The sequence below is a fragment of the Apteryx mantelli genome, chromosome 1 (assembly GCF_036417845.1).
Source record: "Apteryx mantelli isolate bAptMan1 chromosome 1, bAptMan1.hap1, whole genome shotgun sequence".
Classification (NCBI taxonomy): domain Eukaryota; kingdom Metazoa; phylum Chordata; class Aves; order Apterygiformes; family Apterygidae; genus Apteryx; species Apteryx mantelli.
The window spans coordinates 152783718-152804416 of record NC_089978.1 but is presented as its reverse complement, the minus strand read 5'-3'; the positions used below and the strand labels follow the sequence as shown (position 1 = coordinate 152804416).

The 20699-nt window shown below is 41.7% G+C and overlaps 1 protein-coding gene across 1 annotated transcript in view; it reads left to right on the top strand.

Moving 5' to 3' along the window:
• The window catches only part of CACNA1C (calcium voltage-gated channel subunit alpha1 C), a 500936-nt gene that overhangs the window by 383943 nt on the left and 96294 nt on the right, over window positions 1-20699 (top strand). Inside the window, exons 12-18 of the mRNA XM_013947219.2 lie at window positions 1885-2045; window positions 2854-3079; window positions 9266-9473; window positions 10292-10412; window positions 12360-12474; window positions 13611-13731; window positions 13854-13923. Of these exons, the coding sequence (XP_013802673.1) occupies window positions 1885-2045; window positions 2854-3079; window positions 9266-9473; window positions 10292-10412; window positions 12360-12474; window positions 13611-13731; window positions 13854-13923 (1022 nt within the window). The remainder of the gene's footprint in view (window positions 1-1884; window positions 2046-2853; window positions 3080-9265; window positions 9474-10291; window positions 10413-12359; window positions 12475-13610; window positions 13732-13853; window positions 13924-20699) is intronic.

The window sequence follows — 20699 nt, the reverse complement described above, 5'->3', positions numbered from 1 at the left end:
CTACACATCTTGAGCCATAAAATACAAAAGTAGAAGAAAAAAGTTCAGCTACATAATCATACTATGTCCATCAGCATCAACCCTGTCAGCTCAAGGTTCTATTTTCTACACTCTGTTCCAGTACTCTGTTCTGCTTGGTTATAAATCTCTCAACTGTTGAGATTTGCATCATCAAGTTATTTGTAGAATGTTTCATTTCACCATGGGAGACATGGAGTTTTTCTGGTGGTGTTTGGTTCTCTGTTGACTTACAGCTCTTAAAAACATGAATCAGTCCCAGGCTAAACATCCATGTGTTTCTATTGGAAGAACTGACTGACTACGTGGTACTTGTTTTTTGTGGTTCCAGTCCATTTCTACCTCTTCAGTAGGAACCCAGCTGCCTCTGTAACTCTGAATTTGAAGACAATTTTATAAAAAAGTAAATTAACTTTCACAGTAACAGGGACAAGTGAGTAATTCTGCCCTTTAGCTTACCTAGGTAATAAACAATAATGTAAATTCAGGAATCCATATAATGCATACATACTATACATATGCATACATGTAGAGAGTTGCAGAAGTGATCACATTACTGCAGTCTGTGCATTACTGTGTAGATGTAAGCACAAGAAAACACTTATATCATCACATGGTCATATGCATGCACATTAGTGCACAAGTGCACAGTACGGTGTGTGGGATCAGTGATGATTTAAGGACACCATGAATGCTAAAGTGTTATGAGAATTTTTTGAATGTTGAGAAGACCATTTCTTTTCCCCAGTCCACTGCAAAACACACAGCCCTGGTTAAATCCTTGTGTTGCCTAGACTAGATGCTTTTACAAATTGTATAGCTAAAAACAGCTCAGATGTTAAAAATGTTGCTGCAGAATTCTTGGACAGTGTGCAATGTTCATATTGCCTGGCATTAGTTTATCTAGATGCTGAACCCTCACCTCAAGTATGGTCACAATTTATCACTGGAAATAATATCAAAGAGAAGATTAGTCTATAGAAGTTCTCTCCTCAATTTGCCACTTTGTTCTGTAATGTTCTGTATGTGTGTTTGTCTATAGAGACACACATACACATGCACACACATATATATATAATATCTGTATAAAACTATTAGATTTATTATACAGTGGCAAGTGTTGCCTGGAAACTGGTTGCTATGCAAGTTAAATTCTGAAGAGTAGGAGGTGTGTAATTAGCTTTAAATATCTTCTGTGGTTAGTAATTACCCTCAGAAATCAGTGGCACAAGGGGATGTGTTCATGGAAGGCAAACTTTAAAAAGGTCTGTTGATTAGCAAATGGTATCCTTAGTTCCAGGCATGAAGGTGCAATGCTGAGGTCCCCTGAGTTTTGTTTTTCTGTTCAGAGTTAGCCCTTAGATTTGGGCCTGGTCCTGAACATTGCTGAATATTGGAAACCCTCCTGAGGTTTTATTTGACCCCATCTCTCCACGAGTTTTATCCAAAGGTCCATGGTAGAGAGTGGACATCTTTTCATTGACTATCCTGATGCTGGAACAGGTCCCATTTCAGTCCACAAGCATTAAATACAAGAAGAATAATGATTTCTGTGAGAACTGGGCTAAAAGACCTCTCACAGTAGTGGTGATGGATGTCTTAATTGGATTAAGACATTGCTTGAAGAGGTTCATTCATCCTTAAATATTTCAAATTGACTTAGGGCTAACTTTATTCCTATAGCTAAAGGAAGGATGGCCAAAACTGTTGACTCAGATAAAAATGAAAGAACATTTCTCAGGATGAATTTTAAAGTTATTCTCTACCACCCATGGACAATGAATCAGGACTAGAGTTGACAGAGAGATTTGCAATAGCCTAAGGAGCCCCATCTGAAAAGTACTTTTTCTTTTCTAATTTTTGAAGCCGCTACTGGCGCCGATGGAATCGATTCTGCAGAAGAAAGTGCCGAGCTGCTGTCAAGTCCAATGTTTTCTACTGGTTGGTGATCTTCCTTGTGTTTCTCAACACTCTTACCATTGCCTCTGAACACTACAACCAGCCAGACTGGCTCACTGAGGTCCAAGGTGAGGAGAGGCTAGTGGTTCTGCTTATTATTGTCAGTGTCAAGAAAGGGGAATGAGAGAGGAGCTGATGCATTAAGATGGCCGCATAGTGTAAAAGGAGTACACATAGCTGCAAATATAGTTTGCTTGGAAAAACTAAATTACACAACAAAAAACCTGCCTCCATTAGGAGAGGCTTCTGGGAATGCATAGCTTCCTGCTTTCCAACCAAGGCAGTGTTCCAATGGGTGTAGGTGAAATCAGGAGCTTATACTACATATATATCTGCAGCAGTTAGAATTCCAATTTATGGATGACTATTGGGAGCCACAGGTCCCCCAAAGTTTCCCCTGAAATGGCGTTTATGATAAATTCTAGTTACCAGGGAGGTGAGGAAGAAAGAATGATTTGTAAAGTTCTCCTCTGTCTGCAGAACAGCTGAATCCTCAATGGAGGTAAGAGCAGCTGAAAGGCTTAATTAAGCAACAGCAGGTATCACAGCAGCTTCTGTTCCCACTCTCATCTGCAGATGACAAGTGTGATGGGAGGTTGTGTACAGGATGGCACATTCCTGCCATAGAGGTTGTGGGGTTGTGTAATACATCACAGCTATATGTGCAATACATAAGAAGCACTGTAAGCATCTTTGTAAAACATTTCTGTGAATGAGATGGCCACACTTTGAAGGTCATTCTTTGACCCAAACTTAGATGATGTTGCTCTTTTAGATTGTTCCCAGAAGGGGTTTCTCATATGCAAGGGTTGATGGTTGGCTGTTATGGTCTTTTGACAAAGTTTCATTAATTTGTTTCTGTTTGCTTTTCATGAGACACTGCCAATAAGGTGCTGCTAGCTCTTTTCACGGCAGAGATGCTGCTGAAGATGTATAGCCTTGGTCTCCAGGCCTATTTTGTGTCCCTCTTCAACCGTTTTGACTGTTTCATTGTGTGTGGAGGAATCCTGGAAACAATTCTGGTTGAGACAAAGATCATGTCACCGCTGGGCATTTCGGTGTTGAGATGTGTTCGACTCCTAAGAATATTTAAAATCACAAGGTACTTTTGTGCTTCTTGGAGGTCATCTCTGGAAATGAAGGAGGGCTACTTCTCAATGCACAACACATATGGGTACAAGACACACGCATGCCTGTCTTTTCACTTTCTCTACCATCAATTGGGTAGTGAGAGTACTAGGTTCATGGTCCTCATCTTCTGAAGACTGGTGCAGGATGGGGAGGGCTGGATGTCCCTGATGTAAGTGGCAAGGATTGGGGCAGAGTCTGACAAAGGGGGCTGGGGACGCTTTATACCAAGCAGATTGATTAACTGAAATCTGTGGGGATAATAAGAGCTGAACTTAGGCTTTAAGAGTTGCCTGCAAAAGAAAAAGTGAAAATAAAACAGTAGATAGCCTTGTGACCTTTCTGTTGCCTTATGGTGATAGAGAGGAGCCCGAAAGACTGCTCTGAGCAAAAACATTTGACTGAGGAGCCCATGCCAGCTCCAGTGGACTCAACAGTGTCCTGAGAGGTAGATAGTGTCAACACCAGCAGCTGTAGGCAAAAGATTTTGCCAGCCCTTCTTCTCCTTCAGAAGAGCCTAGCGTGACAGCAGCAGTTCTGTGAAAAAGTCAGACACTTCCAGAGTCCAATCTCCCCTCTTTTTCCTTTTCCTTATATGTATTTTCTCTGCATAAACGCACAGAGGTGCCTATTAAATAAGAGCCACTTCCTGCAATCAGGCACCTCCAAAACACCAGCTGGATTTAGCAGGAGTTTTTCAGCTCGAGGAGAGGTCATAGGAGAGGTCAGTTTCCAATTTACCCAAATGGAGGCTCTTGGAACAGACCTGCCGAGGTGGTCCCCAACGCAGCACAGGGCCTGCCTTTTCCCACGTGGGTGCCAGTTAGCATTCTATAAAAAGCTTGATTGAGGTAGTGAAAGAGTGAGTTTTTTGCAGGCTCAGCTATGAAGTCCCTAGAATCACTTTAAATTCCCCCAAAAGGAAATTTCTGACAAACTTTGGATAAAAAACACAGAGCATGAGAAAAACAAGACCAGAACTGGAAGACAGTCAAGATGGCAGAGTTTTGAGGCAGAAGAAAACAACAGGCTTGGATTCTAGTATCATGTAAGATTTACCCTTAAAGCTTCTGAACCTCAGCTCTCTGGCACAGTGGATGGTTTTCAGGGTCAGATGGCAGACAAGAAATCAGTTTGCAATCTAAGAGACAGTGGCCAAAGCAAGCCTACAACTATCAAAAGAAAAAAATATGGTCTGCATAGAACAGTGATCATAGGAGAGGGAAAAATGTTCCAGCTAACAAGGGTTTCCAGCAAGAAAGGCATCTTTGCCCTTTTAGAAGTAGTGGGGAGCTCTGGTTTGGTGACTGTGTTTTCTGGATCTTTGGGTCTGAAAGCTATCATTACTGAGTTCCAGTCTTGGTTTCTGGGGAAACCAGTAGCTGTTTCAGGCGTTGAGTAATCAGATAACCAGGGCAACATACCAACAGCTATAAAAGCATAAGATTTAGCACAGCATCCTGAAGAGGTCATTGTTTTTTCAGGATTTTTCTCCATTTCTACACAAAGTATATAATCTAGTTAGGAGAATTCTCTAAAAAAAAGGCAAACACTAACAGATTATCACTAATACTTTAGGAAAGTTGAGATATTGGAATATTCAAATATTTCAAAAGCTTCTGACAGTGATTTAATGTAGGAACCAACCAGCCATAGGACTAGTTACATTTATCTTCATCGTTCAGTGGAACTAAAATATAGTTCTGCATGGCAGTAAATGTTACCTGAAGTGAGTGTCCTGTAATTTGTACAGAGGTCTATGTGTAAAGCACAGTAAGAGCTAAGGAGTAATGAATAATGTATTAATTGGATTTTGTCTCCTTTCCTGTTCCTAAAATATTGGCAAGTAGGTTGCAGTAGTCTCAGATTTATCTGTGTTTTTTAATTTTCTTCATGATTTTTCGCCTCCGTGGGTGAAGTTCACCCTCATGAGGAAGGCCCTTGCACAAGCCTCCAAGCAGTACTCTAGGCCCACTCATGTCTGACTGCAGGAGAGAATGTTCTAGCATTAATGCTTAATTTTTACTTCTGATGTTCTCTGGTAAAATACGAATTTTTCCATTATTCAATCAGCTCTAAACACAGTGATGATTTAGTGACACTGACATTATCAATACTGGTAGAACACGCCACCTGAGTGCAATGATAATATAGAAGGATAGAATCCTGGAAAGGTGAGAAGGATAAGAGGGATGACAGTATAATGTTTTATGTCAAATATGTATTCACAAGCAGTGACATGGACATACAGTGGAGCTGGAAACAGTGATAATCAAGGGGATTTAAAAAAGCACAAAGCAGGGAAATTACTCTAGCAAGTGTATATCAGTAGGTAGCCTAGTGTTTATATATTTGTGTGGATATTCCACAGTAAGCATCAAGCACAGACAAATTTTGGGTGCATCAAGAAGATACACTTCTAGGAAAAGCATGAATATAGCTCCATAGTATAATAGAAACAAATAAAGATACCATCAGATGAACAGCACATCATTTTAAAAAACACTGTCAGAATTTCAAGAACAAACATTTCTTTCAAGATTGTAAGTACTATTCAGAATTATTTCATCTTGTGCATTAGGCAAGCAGTCAAAATAATCTATTTATTTTATTCTCCTTAATTTTTACAGTGCTGTCCAGAAAATCTTCCTTTGCTAAGAGAAGACAAATGATTGTCTCTTTATACGCAGTCCTTTACTACTTTATAAATCCCTGTATTTATTCCATTATATACTGAAGATAAATCAATTTATTTGCAAGAGTAAACTGAAATTCAATATTTTAAACCCAAATCCCACCACTAAGTGTTTGTGGATATCTCTCTGTTAACTTTTGGGAAGAGAGACAGAGCCCCCTTTCCTGTACTGACGTTCAGAGTGGTGTTATATTGGACAAGCAGTGTGGGAAGCTTTACTACAAGGAGCCTGCCAGCTATTGCTACTGTTTCAAGCTCTGCATCTGTGATTGCCAGTATCATAAAAACATAGTGGAAGGCAATAAAGAGGAGAGGCAAGAGAATAAAGAAAGATGTTAGGTTCTAATCCAGTTCTGCAATTAAGTTTTGTGTGAGATATTGAACAAACATATAACTTCTCTGCATCTTACTCCTCTCTTTTGAAACAAGGATCATAATCATGTCCTACTCATTGGGGTTTTGCAGTGACCTGTTCATTGGCATCTTCAAGGGCCTGAGCTCCTCAAGTGGGAGATGTCAAGAAGCGCATTCATTTCCCTAGAAGTCTGAGGAAGCAGCAATTCTTTCTCTTGTACCTCCCATTTTATGCTGACTGGTCCAAAATCTCTGATTTTGTCCAGCAGTGCCATGAGATTTACTGTAACTGTTCTTTTTTTTTCCTTTGTAGTATATTAACAGAAGAGGATGGAGTGGTCAGAGACTTTTTCTTTGTCTGGGCTTCATTCATTCCTGATGTAGAAGCCTTGTGTTTCATTGAGTCACCCCAGATCTCGCTTTGAGGGTGGTGTTCGTATTAGTTCTGCAACCAGCTAATGTGACATATGGTAACTTCAGGCTTCTAGGACACTACGATAAGACCTTCATTAATTCCACTTCTTAGTCAAGTCAAGCCCTCCTTATCCGTTCCTTTTTTCTTTTTCTCTTTTTTTTTGGGGGGGGAGGGGGTTGGTTTGTTTGCTTTTTTAAGGGTGCTGTATTTCTAATTAGCACTCAGAGCACAGATAAAATAGCAGGAATCTTATCACCAGGTCATCTCAGTTAATTGCTTTGAAGTTTGATTGTTGCATAAGAAACTGAATCTCAAGTAAGAGAGTCTCAGCCATTTGTAGGAAGTGAAGACCTCATAAAAGTCTGTGCAGTTGTGTTTTGAGATAGTAAAGCATTTAAGCTTTAAGTGAGTCACTGAGAGTATTCACATTTGTAATGGCTTTATTCTGTGCTCTTAAGGGCATTGCTAGATTGAGACCTAGAAAATGTGTGTCCTGGCTGACATCGGAGGACTTGGAGAGATATTCAGGACCCTATCAGTTTCTGGTGTAAGACTGCTAAAGCCAGTGAAGTTCCATCAGGAATAAATTTGCCCCTTTTCCTGAGTCACTTTCCCTTCCTCCCAAAGCTTGAAAATATGTGAGCTGTAAGTATAAACGCAAATACAGAGAGCTGTTACATTGCACATTCAATGCGGACATTTGGTGGCACTGAGCCTGCAGCTTCTATGCCCTTACCTTTACTCTGTAGTTTTACATTGCTCATCTGTTTAATTGCAGTTAAAGTTTAAAGCATTTTAGTTTTCTCTGAAGTGCTGAAGCTAGGCTGGAGGGAAAACATCACAGTTCTCTTTGAAGCTCAGCCCCTGGAGATGAACTAGTTGCTGAACTTAAGAGGACATGGCAGAGTGCCTCTGCAAATCAGATTGCTAACCTTTACAAAGTGATTGGGCTGTTCTAATATTCCTGTCTCCCATGGGAGAAGGAAAGCCTGCTTTTTATGCTGACTTTTTGGGAATATTAATTTAACTGGGATTTTAAGAATATTTGTCTCTAATGAATACACTGCCTGCAGAACAGACAGATTTGTATGTTGAAGGATCAGACTTACTCAGAGGAGTGAGAGCACTAGACATGTCTGCCGTCTTCTCAAGTGGAACTTCTGTCTCTGTGGAAAATATGGCTAGAAATTTAGAGTCCCTTAAGGAAAGAAAGGTCCCCTGTTACAGGCTTTGGAAGAAGGGAGCAGAGGAAGTTGTCCGGGGGGAAGCACAAAGCATGGTGGTAGGCTGGAAGAGATGGTGCTAAAAGGAAGACTCAGAGATCACTACTGCCTTGCTGACCCGTGCAAGCTGTCAAAGTTTGCTAGCAATGTGCATTCAAAGTGAGATGATTGGAAAATGACAGCTCAAAACTGCATAAAAGTGGTTATGACAGACTAAACTGCAGGGAAGGAGCCACTGAGCTGAGGCAAGATTGAAATGAAAGTTGCTTCATGGGTGATATGGTGGATTCTTTAGAAAAATGCTGCCGTTTCCAACACACAGCTATTCTGCAAGCTAGCAAAGCAAGCAAACTCTCATGCAGGGGTAGAACATGCTACTGGCATCTCTTTGATCCCTGAATGGGACTACAAGGGCAAGAAGATCCTTTCTCTTCATCACGCATCAATTTGATCCAGGCACAAGTCTGAATACAGTGTGGAAGAACAGGGGTTAGCCATCATCCCTCTTTAATGGTAGCTGTTCTAAAAGCAGAAGTCATAGTTTTCTGTCAGTTTGTGTGAGGCCACAAGTCATCTGTCCTTCTCTCAGTAGCTGGTCTAAGTAGGCTTCACTTTAGTCATATCCAAGAAATTTTTGTCAGTCCCAGAGAACAGAAGGAATATCTGTTGATTTTGGTCATTGTGATCAGCTGGTGCCTTGGTGCCCTGGGGATTCTGAAAATGTCTTGGCCAGCTGTCCTTGAACCCATCGCTAAGCCCTGTTCTCCAGCCTGCCTGAGGAAGTGTAGTAGGTTTGATACCCAAGAAGTTGTGATGGTGTGTTCTTCCAAGAGTAATGGGAACTCAGGGCCTTATGGATGTAGATCTGGAGTCTCTCTTTTAGGGTCTATATAAAACAAGCACTGGAGGAGGAGAAGGACCTTTAATATCGCCCTCATTCTTCCCAGTCCCAGGAAGCTTAGTAGCCTCTATCCATGAGTGAGCACAAGTGCATATACACGCACACTAGCTCTTGGACAAGTCTGTATTTGCATCCAAAATGTTTCCCCATCTGTTCCTATTAGTTATTACAGGCCATTCTCTGGAGTGAGGTATTCTGGCTGCCATAACATCTGTGAGGGTTGTAATGAGGTTGGTGAGAATGTAACTCACTGAAGCAGCAAGAACTAATCACCATATATTGATAGAAGATTTGCAGAGCCTTAGATGGAGAGTGCTGCAATAATCTTCTGGGTGTGTGTATGTGGTGGGGGATGGAGGGGATTGTGTATGTACATGTGTGGTAGTAAAATTACTCATTAGCTGCAGTAGTTCTCATTATCTTAGGCAAGCACATCAATGATTCACTGCTTAACAGGGTGTTTGGAAATGTCTGCTTATATGCAGAAGGCAGTCTGAACCAATATCCTCTGCAGTCCATGAGCACCTGTTTTGGAGTGAAGAAATTTTAACCACCTCTTTTTTCTCTCCCAGATATTGGAATTCTCTGAGTAACCTCGTGGCTTCACTCCTGAACTCAGTCCGTTCCATTGCCTCCCTGTTGCTGCTTCTCTTCCTCTTCATTATCATCTTCTCACTCCTGGGAATGCAGCTCTTTGGGGGCAAGTTTAACTTTGATGAGATGCAGACCAGGAGGAGTACATTTGATAACTTCCCCCAGTCCCTCCTCACTGTGTTTCAGGTAAGGGCAAGAGCAGTCCTGATGAGGCCAAGACATTGTGCTTGCAGTGGGAGAGAGAGAGCAGGTCTTGCACCCTTCCTCTGCAGGCTCACAGTCCCTGAGACTGGAAATTAGGCTAACAACACTAGGAGCCAGGCAGCAAGCTGTGCTGTTAGAGCAGGGGTTCTCCCTCCCAAAGTTGGAAACCAAAGCTGCAGTCCTCATGTGTAGCGAGATGTCCAGTGCTTAGCAGGGTGGGACAAGAGAATGGCCATTACCATGTCCCAGGATAGCACCTACGCGCCAAAGCCTAACCCTGCAGCTGTGCTCTCCAGTCACACAGTATTGGGGAACAAATATGTGTCCACAGCACCAGAAGAGAAATCAAATGCCCTTTAAGCTGGCTGCTGTTTTCAGTCAAGAGCATCAGGATCGTGATTGCACATGCATGGTGAAGAGAAGTGGCAGGGAAGGCTGCACTGAGTGCTGTCTTCAGTGCTGTGGCTTGCACAGCCTGTCTGAAACAGCAGGCATGTGGGAGGGAAATGTCTGGGAGAGGTGGGGAGACCTGAACAGAGTTGTCTTGCAGAGCTGTTTGGTTTCAAACATCAGTCCTCAAGGGGACATCTCTAGTTTCTTAATACTTAGAGCACAAGCCCGCTTTGCGTTCTCTTTTTTTTTTCTTTAAATTTGCTAGATGGACACATCCAGAGTCCCCAAGCATCCTGGGGGAGGGTGTGATCTGTAGGATAGTAAGAGATATCTTTGTGTTAATAGGTTTTTCAAATTCTCTGTGTGGTCTAACACTGTATCCCTATTGGTGGGAATGTGTCATTTAGATCCTGACTGGGGAGGACTGGAATTCGGTGATGTATGATGGGATCATGGCTTATGGCGGCCCCTCTTTTCCAGGAATGTTGGTCTGTATTTACTTCATCATCCTCTTCATCTGTGGAAATTGTATCCTTTGATGCTATCTTTTCTCCAAGTGGGGCTGAATTTAAAGCCACCCTTTACTACTTTGTCATGTCAGTAAATAATGAATTTCATACCTTACATCTTTACCTTCTCCCAAGGAATTTTGGCTTTGCAGTGCCAAAAGTTAAACAAGTTTGTTTAATTTTAGCTAGTGCTAAGACTTCAGGCACATAAACAGTTCTAAGAGCCAGCTACATGCCAGTTCCGCATGCCAGCTTTTATTTAGAAACTTTACATGTTTAGTGGTTTTATTTTTTATTCCCCTTAGTTCCCCCATGGGTTTTTCTTTTCTGCCTTCTCCAGAAGCTAATCTCTATGTCCACCTACTGTATTTACTATGTATTTTTGCTTTATTTGCCTTTTCAGTAATATATTCCACGTGCTTTCATCCAAACCTTATGTGGAACAAAAATACGTATAATCTACAATATGCTATATACAAATGCTGTAATAGGAGTAACATATGTTTGACATGATTGATCTATGTGAAATCATATATTAACTCATGTATAAACTAACGGGAACCATGTTCCATTTCACTTACTGCAATCCATGTGTTCTTCAAATAGAAAATTGTGTGCTCTGTTATCCACTAGCCTGAGCTGGTGTTAAGTATTATCAGTCTCTCTGGCTTCAGGGTGAAGTGAGGGCACTGTACGTATCCCAGGAGGTACAAAGTACATTGCGTGATTAGGCCGTGAGTGTCTTTTCATAAGAATTTGCATGTAACATACAACTATGGTTTTGTTCCATATCTCAGTTTGCTCCAGATTTGTTCATGTTTAATTTCTGCTTCCCTAATAAATAACCCTATTGAGTCAGAGGTGATATTTCTTTTATACTGATTCTTCTATAAAGCCACCTTGTAGACTCAGCCCAGCTCTTTTGACCTTTTCTCATAATTCAGATTTCTCAAACCCTGTTATCTGACATTTCAGTTGACCTGCATGCCCTTTCTTCAAAGTGAGATGGTGCAATTCCACTTAATCTGAAGGTTGAATGAGGCAGCCTGCCTGACAGCTTACAAAAAGCTACAATTTGGATCCCCTTGTGAACTGCAGAGGAAAATGTGAGCCAGCTCCACATGCTGGCTAGCTTTGGAGCCATTAGACCTTGGAGCCCAGGGAGGAGGGTGGTTGTACTTCAAGACTAGGCCTTGAATTGGAGTTTATTTAAAAGTTATCATGGTGTAATAAGACCCACTCTCAATAAATTTGTAAAGAGGCTGATGTTCAGATTTGTGGCATGAGAACTAAACATTGACTGGCAAGACAAGAAAGAAGTTATGATTTCTTGCCCTTCAGCTGCACGTGCATGCCTGATTTATAATGTAGCTTCCATGCATGGGCTCTCTGCTGGGAGACAGCAGGGTTACCAGCTTGTCCCTTCAATGCTTCAAATCCCAAAGGAATTTCTCTATGGTCTCCTCAGAAATGCTTACTGTCTGTTGGATATACTCATGTCTGTGGGAGTACCTATAATGGGGTTGTTCAACTTGAGTACATAGGCCAAAACCAGGAAGCCTAGGTACCTAATATTATGAAGCTCTTGAATGTATATTTAGGTGCTTTAATAAAAATGACCTAAGCTATCAAAGATGCAAAGCATTCACAGTTCCACTTATCTTCAGTGGGATCTGCTGAGACTCTTTTGAGAAACCAGAAACTAAAATGTAAGTGTTCAAGTCTGGACTTGGATGCTTTATATCAATCATTCTGGAAACCCCATACAGTGTGTTAGCCATTTGGATGGAAGGTGTAGGTTTGTGCATGCTGGATATGCGCATCTTGAACATTAGTGTGAACTGGAAGTTTGGAAAATCTGGGAGATCTGATGACAGCTTGCTAAAAAATTTCAATCAAGACACCCTTGGTACAATGTTGTTCTGCAGTTTTCAAAGCCCATTTTCTTTAAGTAGAACACAAACAGATATCTTGCTGAATGTATTTTTAGCCATTGCTGTGGACAACCTTGCTGATGCTGAGAGTTTAACATCTGCACAAAAAGAGGAGGAAGAGGAAAAAGAAAGGAAAAAACTAGCTAGGTAAACCCATATATATATATACACATATCTATACTCATATTCATGCATTTGTGTGTGTGTATATACACACACATTATGCACATATATACGTGTGGGTATGTATGTGTTATGTGTTGTTTCTCTGGGAGTGTATATATATATATTATATATATGAGAGAATTATATGATTATATATGTAATTATTTATATATAATATTTTAAATAATTGAAACTAAAAGACAAGAAGGTCTTGTGAGTTGGGAGTCCCCACAGTTGTGATGATGTGAGCAGAGGAAAGGAACTCTGGGTGACTGATGAGCTTTCAGGGTGTCTGTGGAGAAAGAGTGTGAAATGGTGTCAGTGTGATGCCATTTCATTCTCCTTATTACCTTCTGATTGCTCTGGACTACAGGCATGTTCAAGGCATGACAAGGATTGTCATTCCTATGACACAAGATTCAGCTGCTTTTTTCTCTTTTGATGCCACATCCTGTTCTCTTCTTGTCGGTTCTCTTGGTGTTTCTGCAGACTCTTAGGAGGCGTGAGCTGGGTGTAGAGCTTCTCTTTCATTCCCAGCTGCCAACAGTGGGGAAGCCTCTCCTTGCTCATTAATTCTATTCACTTTCTTCCAGGCTGTTTGGAGGAGATCATTCTGCTTTGTCCTGCACACCAGTCAGCAGGGTTTCCATGACTGGGAGTGGGGCAAGGGGCAAACTGTGATCCCAAAATGTTGGTAGGCAACCTAATGGAAGATCACAAACAGCTGAAGATCACAAAGAGTTGAAGACAGTTCATGCTTTTGTCATTGGGTAGAACTATGTGAATGAAGAGGAGATCTCTGGTCACAGACTTAGAATATGCATGTGCACAAATGCACAGGCACATACTGTTTGCCACCCACACACACACACACAGAAATACACGCCAGTGAGAAAGCTACAAAATAAAAGGATGCTACAGAGAATTAGAGCAGATTCTCTGCCTTTGCCTGCAGATGATAAAAAGGTGGAACCCGCTGGTATGTAAGCTGGGTTGAGGACGGACATGCCAGCCAGCTGAGTGTTCTCATGATGTGTGCTATACTACATGAAGTTTCTGAAAGGGAAACAGCTTTTCACCTTTGTAACTGCTTGCTTTTTATCTTGTCAAATTATTAGGACTGCTAGTCCCGAAAAGAAACAGGAGATAGAAAAAGCAGCTGTGGAGGAGGAGACAAAGGAGGAGAAAATTGAGCTGAAATCAATCACTGCTGATGGAGAGTCCCCACCTGCTACCAAGGTCTGCTGCCAGCCACCGCTCTCTGTGCAGTGATGGCAAGAACAGCTTGGGTTTCTGAGGGAAGGAAAACGCTCTGCCTTGTCTGATAAAGGCTTTGCCTCTTCTTCTTCCGTTTCTGTCAGATCAACGTAGATGATTATCAGCCCAATGAAAATGAAGAAAAGAGCCCATATCCCACAACAGAAGCACCAGGTATTTCTCTGCTTCTTCTTATCCCTGATTCAGGAAAGAGAAGCTCCATTTGTTAATGCACATAGAGCCAGATTGCTCTGTCTGGTACAGTCCAAAGGCAACAGGTGTGCTGAGCTTTTAATGCCTTCATGATGGGACAAGTTGATGCGCTTGCCAGTGTTTGCAGAGGTGTGGACTTGATCCCTTCCAGTCCCTATACTGATTAACAGCATTTGATTTTTTCTCTATAAAGCCCACATTATATGATTATATGTATATTTTCAGTCCTTTTTTCAGTACTCATTGGTCAGGGAAGACCCTTAACAGATACTCATGAAAGCCAAAGTGTTGACTGCCTTGTTTTGCACAAGTTTTTTTCCTTAATCAAAATAGTCAATGTGACTTATTAATAGAATACTAAAGGCACAAGCTCTTAGCTTAGAGTAGGAAAAGAACAAGCTAGAGCATGAGTTAGGCTAGTTTTTAAATCAGTTTGACCTAATTATCTTCCTCCTAAGGTCTTGAAAAGCTGATTGAAGCAATCTTTTCTAGCAGTTTTTCGCTGAGAAGTCCTGAAGGCTGGATCTTTTAAGGAAGGGTGGAGCAGAGGAATTATAAGCTAGTCAGCGAAACTTCCATTCTTGGAAAAATGCTGGAAAAAAAGCTTAAACAAACTATATGACTGCAAGATAAGGAGATGACTAGCAGCCAACATAGATTTGCCAAGAACAAATCATGTCAAACCTCTCTAATTCTCTTCTAAAAGGGGCCAACAGGACTTGCAGATGGAGGAGGAAAAGTAGACGTCATATGCTTTAACTTTGCTAATGCTTGTGACTCTGTCTCTTACAACATTCTCATAAGCCAGCTAGAAAAACACAGTCTAGATGATTGGGAGAGATATCAGTCAGACCATTTATGTGGAGAGCAGTTGCTCAAGTGAGGTTCTACAACACAAGGGCATCCCAGGGTCAATGTTAATGACCTGAATGATGGAAGAGGAAGTGTGCTTATTATATTTGCAGATGACATGAAGCTAGAAGGGGCTGGAAGCATGCCCAAGGGACAGCATTAGAATTCAAAGAGATCTTGAGGAAATGGAGAAATGGTTTAAAAAAAATTGAGAGTGCAATTCCCATAGGTGGGAATAAACAATTCACAAATAAAGGATTTTAGGTGACAGCTAGTTAGGTAACAGTCTTGAGAAAAGAATCTGAATCTTGTTACAGATTACAAACTCAACAGGCCAACAACATGGTACTGTTTTGCAAAAGGCAAACAAAAAGTGAATTTATAAACAGGAAAAACATGAACTCAATCAACTTACGGGTTACTTCTAACAGGCCAGTGAAAGCTAACCTGAGCATAGCAATTCTTTTATTCCGTTCACCATTAAGAAAATCTCAGCTGGAGTATTGTGTCTCATTTTTGGGAGCTGTGCTTAGGAGAAGTGGAGTTCAATTGGAAGGAGTCTAGAGGAGCATGGTGAAAGCAATGAATCACAGAATCACAGAATCACAGAATCGCTGAGGTTGGAAGGGACCTCTGGAGATCATCTAGTCCAACCCCCCTGCTCAAGCAGGGTCACCTAGAGCACATTGCACAGGATTGCATCCAGGCGTGTTTTGAATATCTCCAGAGAAGGAGACTCCACCACCTCTCTGGGCAGCCTGTTCCAGTGCTCTGTCACCCTCACAGTGAAAAAGTTTTTCCTCATGTTAAGATGGAAGTGTCTGTGTTTCAGTTTGTGCCCATTGCCTCACGTCCTGTCGCTCGGCACCACTGAAAAGAGTCTGGTCCCATCCTCTCGACACCCTCCCTTCACATACTTGAACACGTTGATAAGATCTCCTCTCAGCCTTCTCTTCTCCAGGCTAAACAGGCCCAGCTCTCTCAGTCTTTCCTCATGAGAGAGATGCTCCAGTCCCCTAATCATCTTTGTGGCCCTTCGCTGGACTTGCTCCAGTAGTGCCACATCCCTCTTGTACTGGGGAGCCCAGAACTGGACACAGTACTCCAGATGTGGCCTCAGCAGGGCTGAGGAGAGGGGGAGAATCATCTCCCTCGACCTGCTGGCAACACTATTCCTGATGCACCCCAGGATACCATTGGCCTTCTTGGCCACAAGGGCACATTGCTGCCTCATGCTTAACTTGGTGTCCACCAGCACTCCCAGGTCCTTCTCCGCAGAGCTGCTTTCCAGCAGGTCAACCCCCAACCTGTACTGGTGACTGGGGTTATTCCTCCCCAGGTGCAGGACCCTGCACTTGCCTTTGTTGAACTTCATGAGGTTCCTCTCTGCCCACCTCTCCAGCCTGTCCAAGTCTCTTTGAATGGCAGCACAGCCCTCTGGTGTATCAGCCACTCCTCCCAGTTTTGTATCGTCAGCAAACTTGCTGAGGGTGTACTCTGTCCCTTCATCCAGGTCATTGATGAAGAAGTTGAACAAGACTGGACCCAGGACTGACCCCTGGGGGACACCGCTAGCTACAGGCCTCCAACTAGACTCTGTGCTGCTGATCACAACTCTCTGAGCTCTGCCATTCAGCCAGTTCTCAATCCACCTCACTGTCCACTCATCTAACCCACACTTCCTGAGCTTGTCTATGAGGATGTTCTGGGAGACAGTGTCAAAAGCCTTGCTGAAGTCTAGGTAGACAACATCCACTGCTCTCCCCTCATCTACCCAGCCAGTCATTCCATCATAGAAGGCTATCAGATTGGTTAGGCATGATTTCCCCTTGGTGAAGCCATGCTGACTACTCCTGATCACCTTCTTTTCCTCCACATGCGTGGAGATGGCTTCCAGGATGAGCTGCTCCATCACCTTTCCAGGGATGGAGGTGAGGCTGACTGGCCTGTAGTTCCCTGGGTCCTCATGAAAGTGGGAAGCAGGAAGTAAGATTGAAAGAACTGTGTGTGTTTGAGGTAGGGGAGACTGAAGAGAGATGTCTTCAAATGCATAAAAGGCTGTTACAGGTAGGAGAAGAATTATCTTTTCTCCTTCTCCTTCTTACAAATAAGAAGCAACAGACTAGATAACACTAGGGGAGAATTTTCTCATGGTAAGGCCAGAAAAGATTGTGAAGATGGTTGTGGAAGCACAGCATCCCTGACTGTTGTTAAGAACAGGTCAGAAAAATATCTGCCAGAAAACACTTACATATAATAATTGGGTGAGCCTGGCTTGGCAGAGGCATGAACTAGAGGGTCTTCTGTGATCCTTTCCTGCTCTGTTTTTCTGTGTTTCTATGATTATGTAACTGTCTGTAGTAGGTAATAAGTCACATTCTCTTTTATTCTGTTGATTCTTAATAAATGTCTGTAAATAGGTTGGTCTGATAGGGTGAAAAAAGACACAATAGTTCATTTTAGATGGACAAGTGTTTCAGACAAGCAGAAAGTAAAACTGTTCCTTCCATTTGATTTTCAATACAAACCCCCCTGCATTTGCTACACTTGTATTCATCAATATTTGTAGCCCATTAATCAGGAATAGACTGTGGTTCCAACGCCATGCAATACTGTTTTATCTTGACTGGGGGAGAGTACTCTGGCTTTAATCTTCCAAGCATCCCTGTAGGCACTGGCCACTTAGTGGACACCCATCGTCAGTTGCTAGGGAGGTTGGGGGAGTCTTTAGTAACAAGCACATATTAAAACAGCCTGGGACAGTTCTGGTCCTGGTTCTTGACTGGTTTTGATGTGCAGACCCGTACATTTTTTTCAAGTGAATATGCAGCCTCCTGTATTGCAAATTTAAGCCTACTGATAATAGAATTGCTTTCTTAGTTACCTTTCATGGACAGACTGAGAAATCACCCAGCGTGAAGACTGTATGTCAAAAACTACCATCTACAATTTGTGTTAGAGATGTTTTATCTGCAGCCATGGCTAGGACTAGAGTGCAGAAAATTAGGTAAAAGCATTTCTAAACTCCTACTTTGAGGTGCCAGTCCCTGGCTTGGCATACTTTTAAAGCAAACCCAGAATCTGAATGAAAAATCTGTGTTTTCCTGACATATTTGGTTTTCCAAATGCTTAGGTTATCCTCTGTCTCCTAAAGTTTTATCAGTGCAAAGGGACAGCACCTTGATAATTTGACGTTGTATCATACTGTTTCTAAACAGATTGTTGCCAGAACTGTTTTTTTTCTACCTTTGTAAAGATTGAGGTTACTTTTCCTCTTTTCAAACCATCTGAGAGTGTTAGCTATTTGCTGAAAATGAGAGCTAACAGCTCATGCCATTAACTGACCGCTTCTTTCAGAGCTCGTGGAATTCATGGTAAGGTTCAGATAGTGTAAATTTTTATAAATCTGATATTAGAACAGATGTACCATAGTCATCTCTTCCATTCTGCTGTATAAAGCTCTGAAACACAAAGGTCCTCTCTGAGCTGACATGACATGTAGCATCTGTCTTGGATAGTCAATTCTGGGGAACAAGGCTCCAAGGCTTCCTCTGGCATTAGCAAGCAAGAATTTCCCAGTCCCAGTGTGTACCCCTGTTCCTTTATCAGCTTTCTTGTGTCCAGCCGACCAGTCCAAAGTCCTTTTGCTTATAGCTATTCAGTCTAGCTGTGCTGCAGGAGATGCTGTGTAACCACATCCTGTCCATCTGGGACACCTTTTCCTGCCCACTTCTTGCATGTTGATGCATTTCAGCTGCGCTTGGAGTGCAGCTTCCTATTGCTTCTTAGCTGCAGTTAGCTGGTTCTGCCAATTTTCAGTTTATGATTTAAGGTCTTAAATGACAGTGACCTTCCCATGGCTGTGTGTCATTCCATCCTCTGAAAATCCTTCACACTAATCAAGTATTCAAAAACAATTTGAAATGGTCACTTCATCTATTTTTTACTTTATTCTTCAAACCTACCCCACCCAATCTCCTGTTAGTTTCCATTTACTCAACCAGAGTTTTCTCCATAATCTCTTTTGACTGTATTTGCTACACAGTACTGCTCTTATCCCCCAGAATCCTCCATGTACTTGCAACTCATCAGTTTGCCTATCCCCTTTGTTGGAAGGCGAGACTAGTTCTACCAGAGATTTGTGTATACTAGACAATTTATTATGATGATATGTTTATTATAGGAAGACAGGGAGCAAGTCTTGCAGTCTAGTACAGAAACAGACAAAGAATGCCACACATCAGATGAAGGTAAAAACTTGGAATGATTCATGGGAGCTTGAAGCAAAGTAATGCCCTTACACAGGAGTTCTGGTCTTTGTATAACAAGAAAAAAAATTCTCATCATCAAATTTCTAACTGGTGCTACACTGTAGCCTCATGTGTGTGCTTATGGGTTCACAGCCAAAGGACATCAGCATTCTAATGAGGCATAATTCAAGATGACAGTCCTGGATTTGAATTTCCTTCAATTCAGGAGAGTTCAAACCTAGATCTGAACTTGGCAGCTCTGAGTCATGTTTCTTTATGATTCCGGGGCAGGTTTCACTAGAAGGGTCGCTTTTTAAACACAAATATACCTTAGGTGTAAAATATAGTCAAAGAGCAGGTGCTGGATTGCAGCAGATGTGCCCCCCAGCACATTTATGAATACCGCATTGACCTTTGCTTATATGCATGTTGGCAGCTATGCAACATACTGTTTCTTTATACTGGCAGATAGCTTAGGTAGTGGCCTGAGTTAAGGCTATAATCATGTGTTGCCCTTCGAGTATTTGTCCCTCAGCTTGTCCTTTCTTCTGGGCCCTAGACCCTACTTTAAATGAAAAATGTTTAGAACATTATTTTTTCTCCACAGCTGAGAGACTGAATATGTTTTCCAGTCTGAAGCTATATGGTTGCCAGAATTGTTAATATATTTCTCGCTCTATGGCAGACACAAGACAAAGAGAAGAGGAACAATGTTCTTTATGGTCTTCATGGGGCTGATCCTTCTGCATTGTTCCATGCCCATTTGAAAGTACTTTTTTTCAACAACCCTCTGAGTAAAATAAAAAAGAGTGATCCAATGGTAAAGGCACAGAACTGGGACTCAGAACACTGGTCTTTTAAGTGAGAGCTCTCAGATATTCTAAGTGATCAGGGACATTGGTATTGCAGACTGTTAAAGAAAAAAGATGTGCTTATCTCTCTCACTGTTTGCCAGCCCACTTTGAAATCTGTTGATAAGATGTAAGTTCAAAGTATTGTAATTATTATATTATTATGAGCATTAACACCAATTTTACAAGTACACAAAAGTACTTCTGGAAGAATGCTTCTTAAACCAATAAAACCTGTAGAAAGAGTATTATAAGGTATATTATGGAAGAAAATTGAGCTGTTAAAAAATAGACCTGCTTAAAAAGTACAAACTCCTTGTACCAGCTCACACATTTATCCAAAAATCTATCAAGTGAATTCGAGCTGAATTCCTGCTACTGGAAGTGTACAGAGAGAAGCCTATTTGCATGTAATAATGGCATGCATTGAAAAGGCCACTTTTCTGCTGTCTCTAATATCCAGATTAGGGTCTGTGCTGATTCATCTGTTCTTTCTAATGTGTCCATTACCAGGCCAAGCACAGCACCTGACCCTAAAGGAACAGGCTCTTTCTGGAATTTATCTTACTTCATGGAGTCCAGATAAACCTTTTAACTAGAGTTTCCTTCTTTACTTTAGCTGGAAGATGAATGAGTTGCATCTAATCTGTCAGGCTCCCTTAAAATATTTCTTTTTGTCTTGCTAATTAAATGAGAGGATTGTGAACTTCAAAATAGCAAGATCCTATCATGTCATTTACAAAACAGCATCTCGCTTCAGCAGGTAGGAGAAATCCTCAAAAGT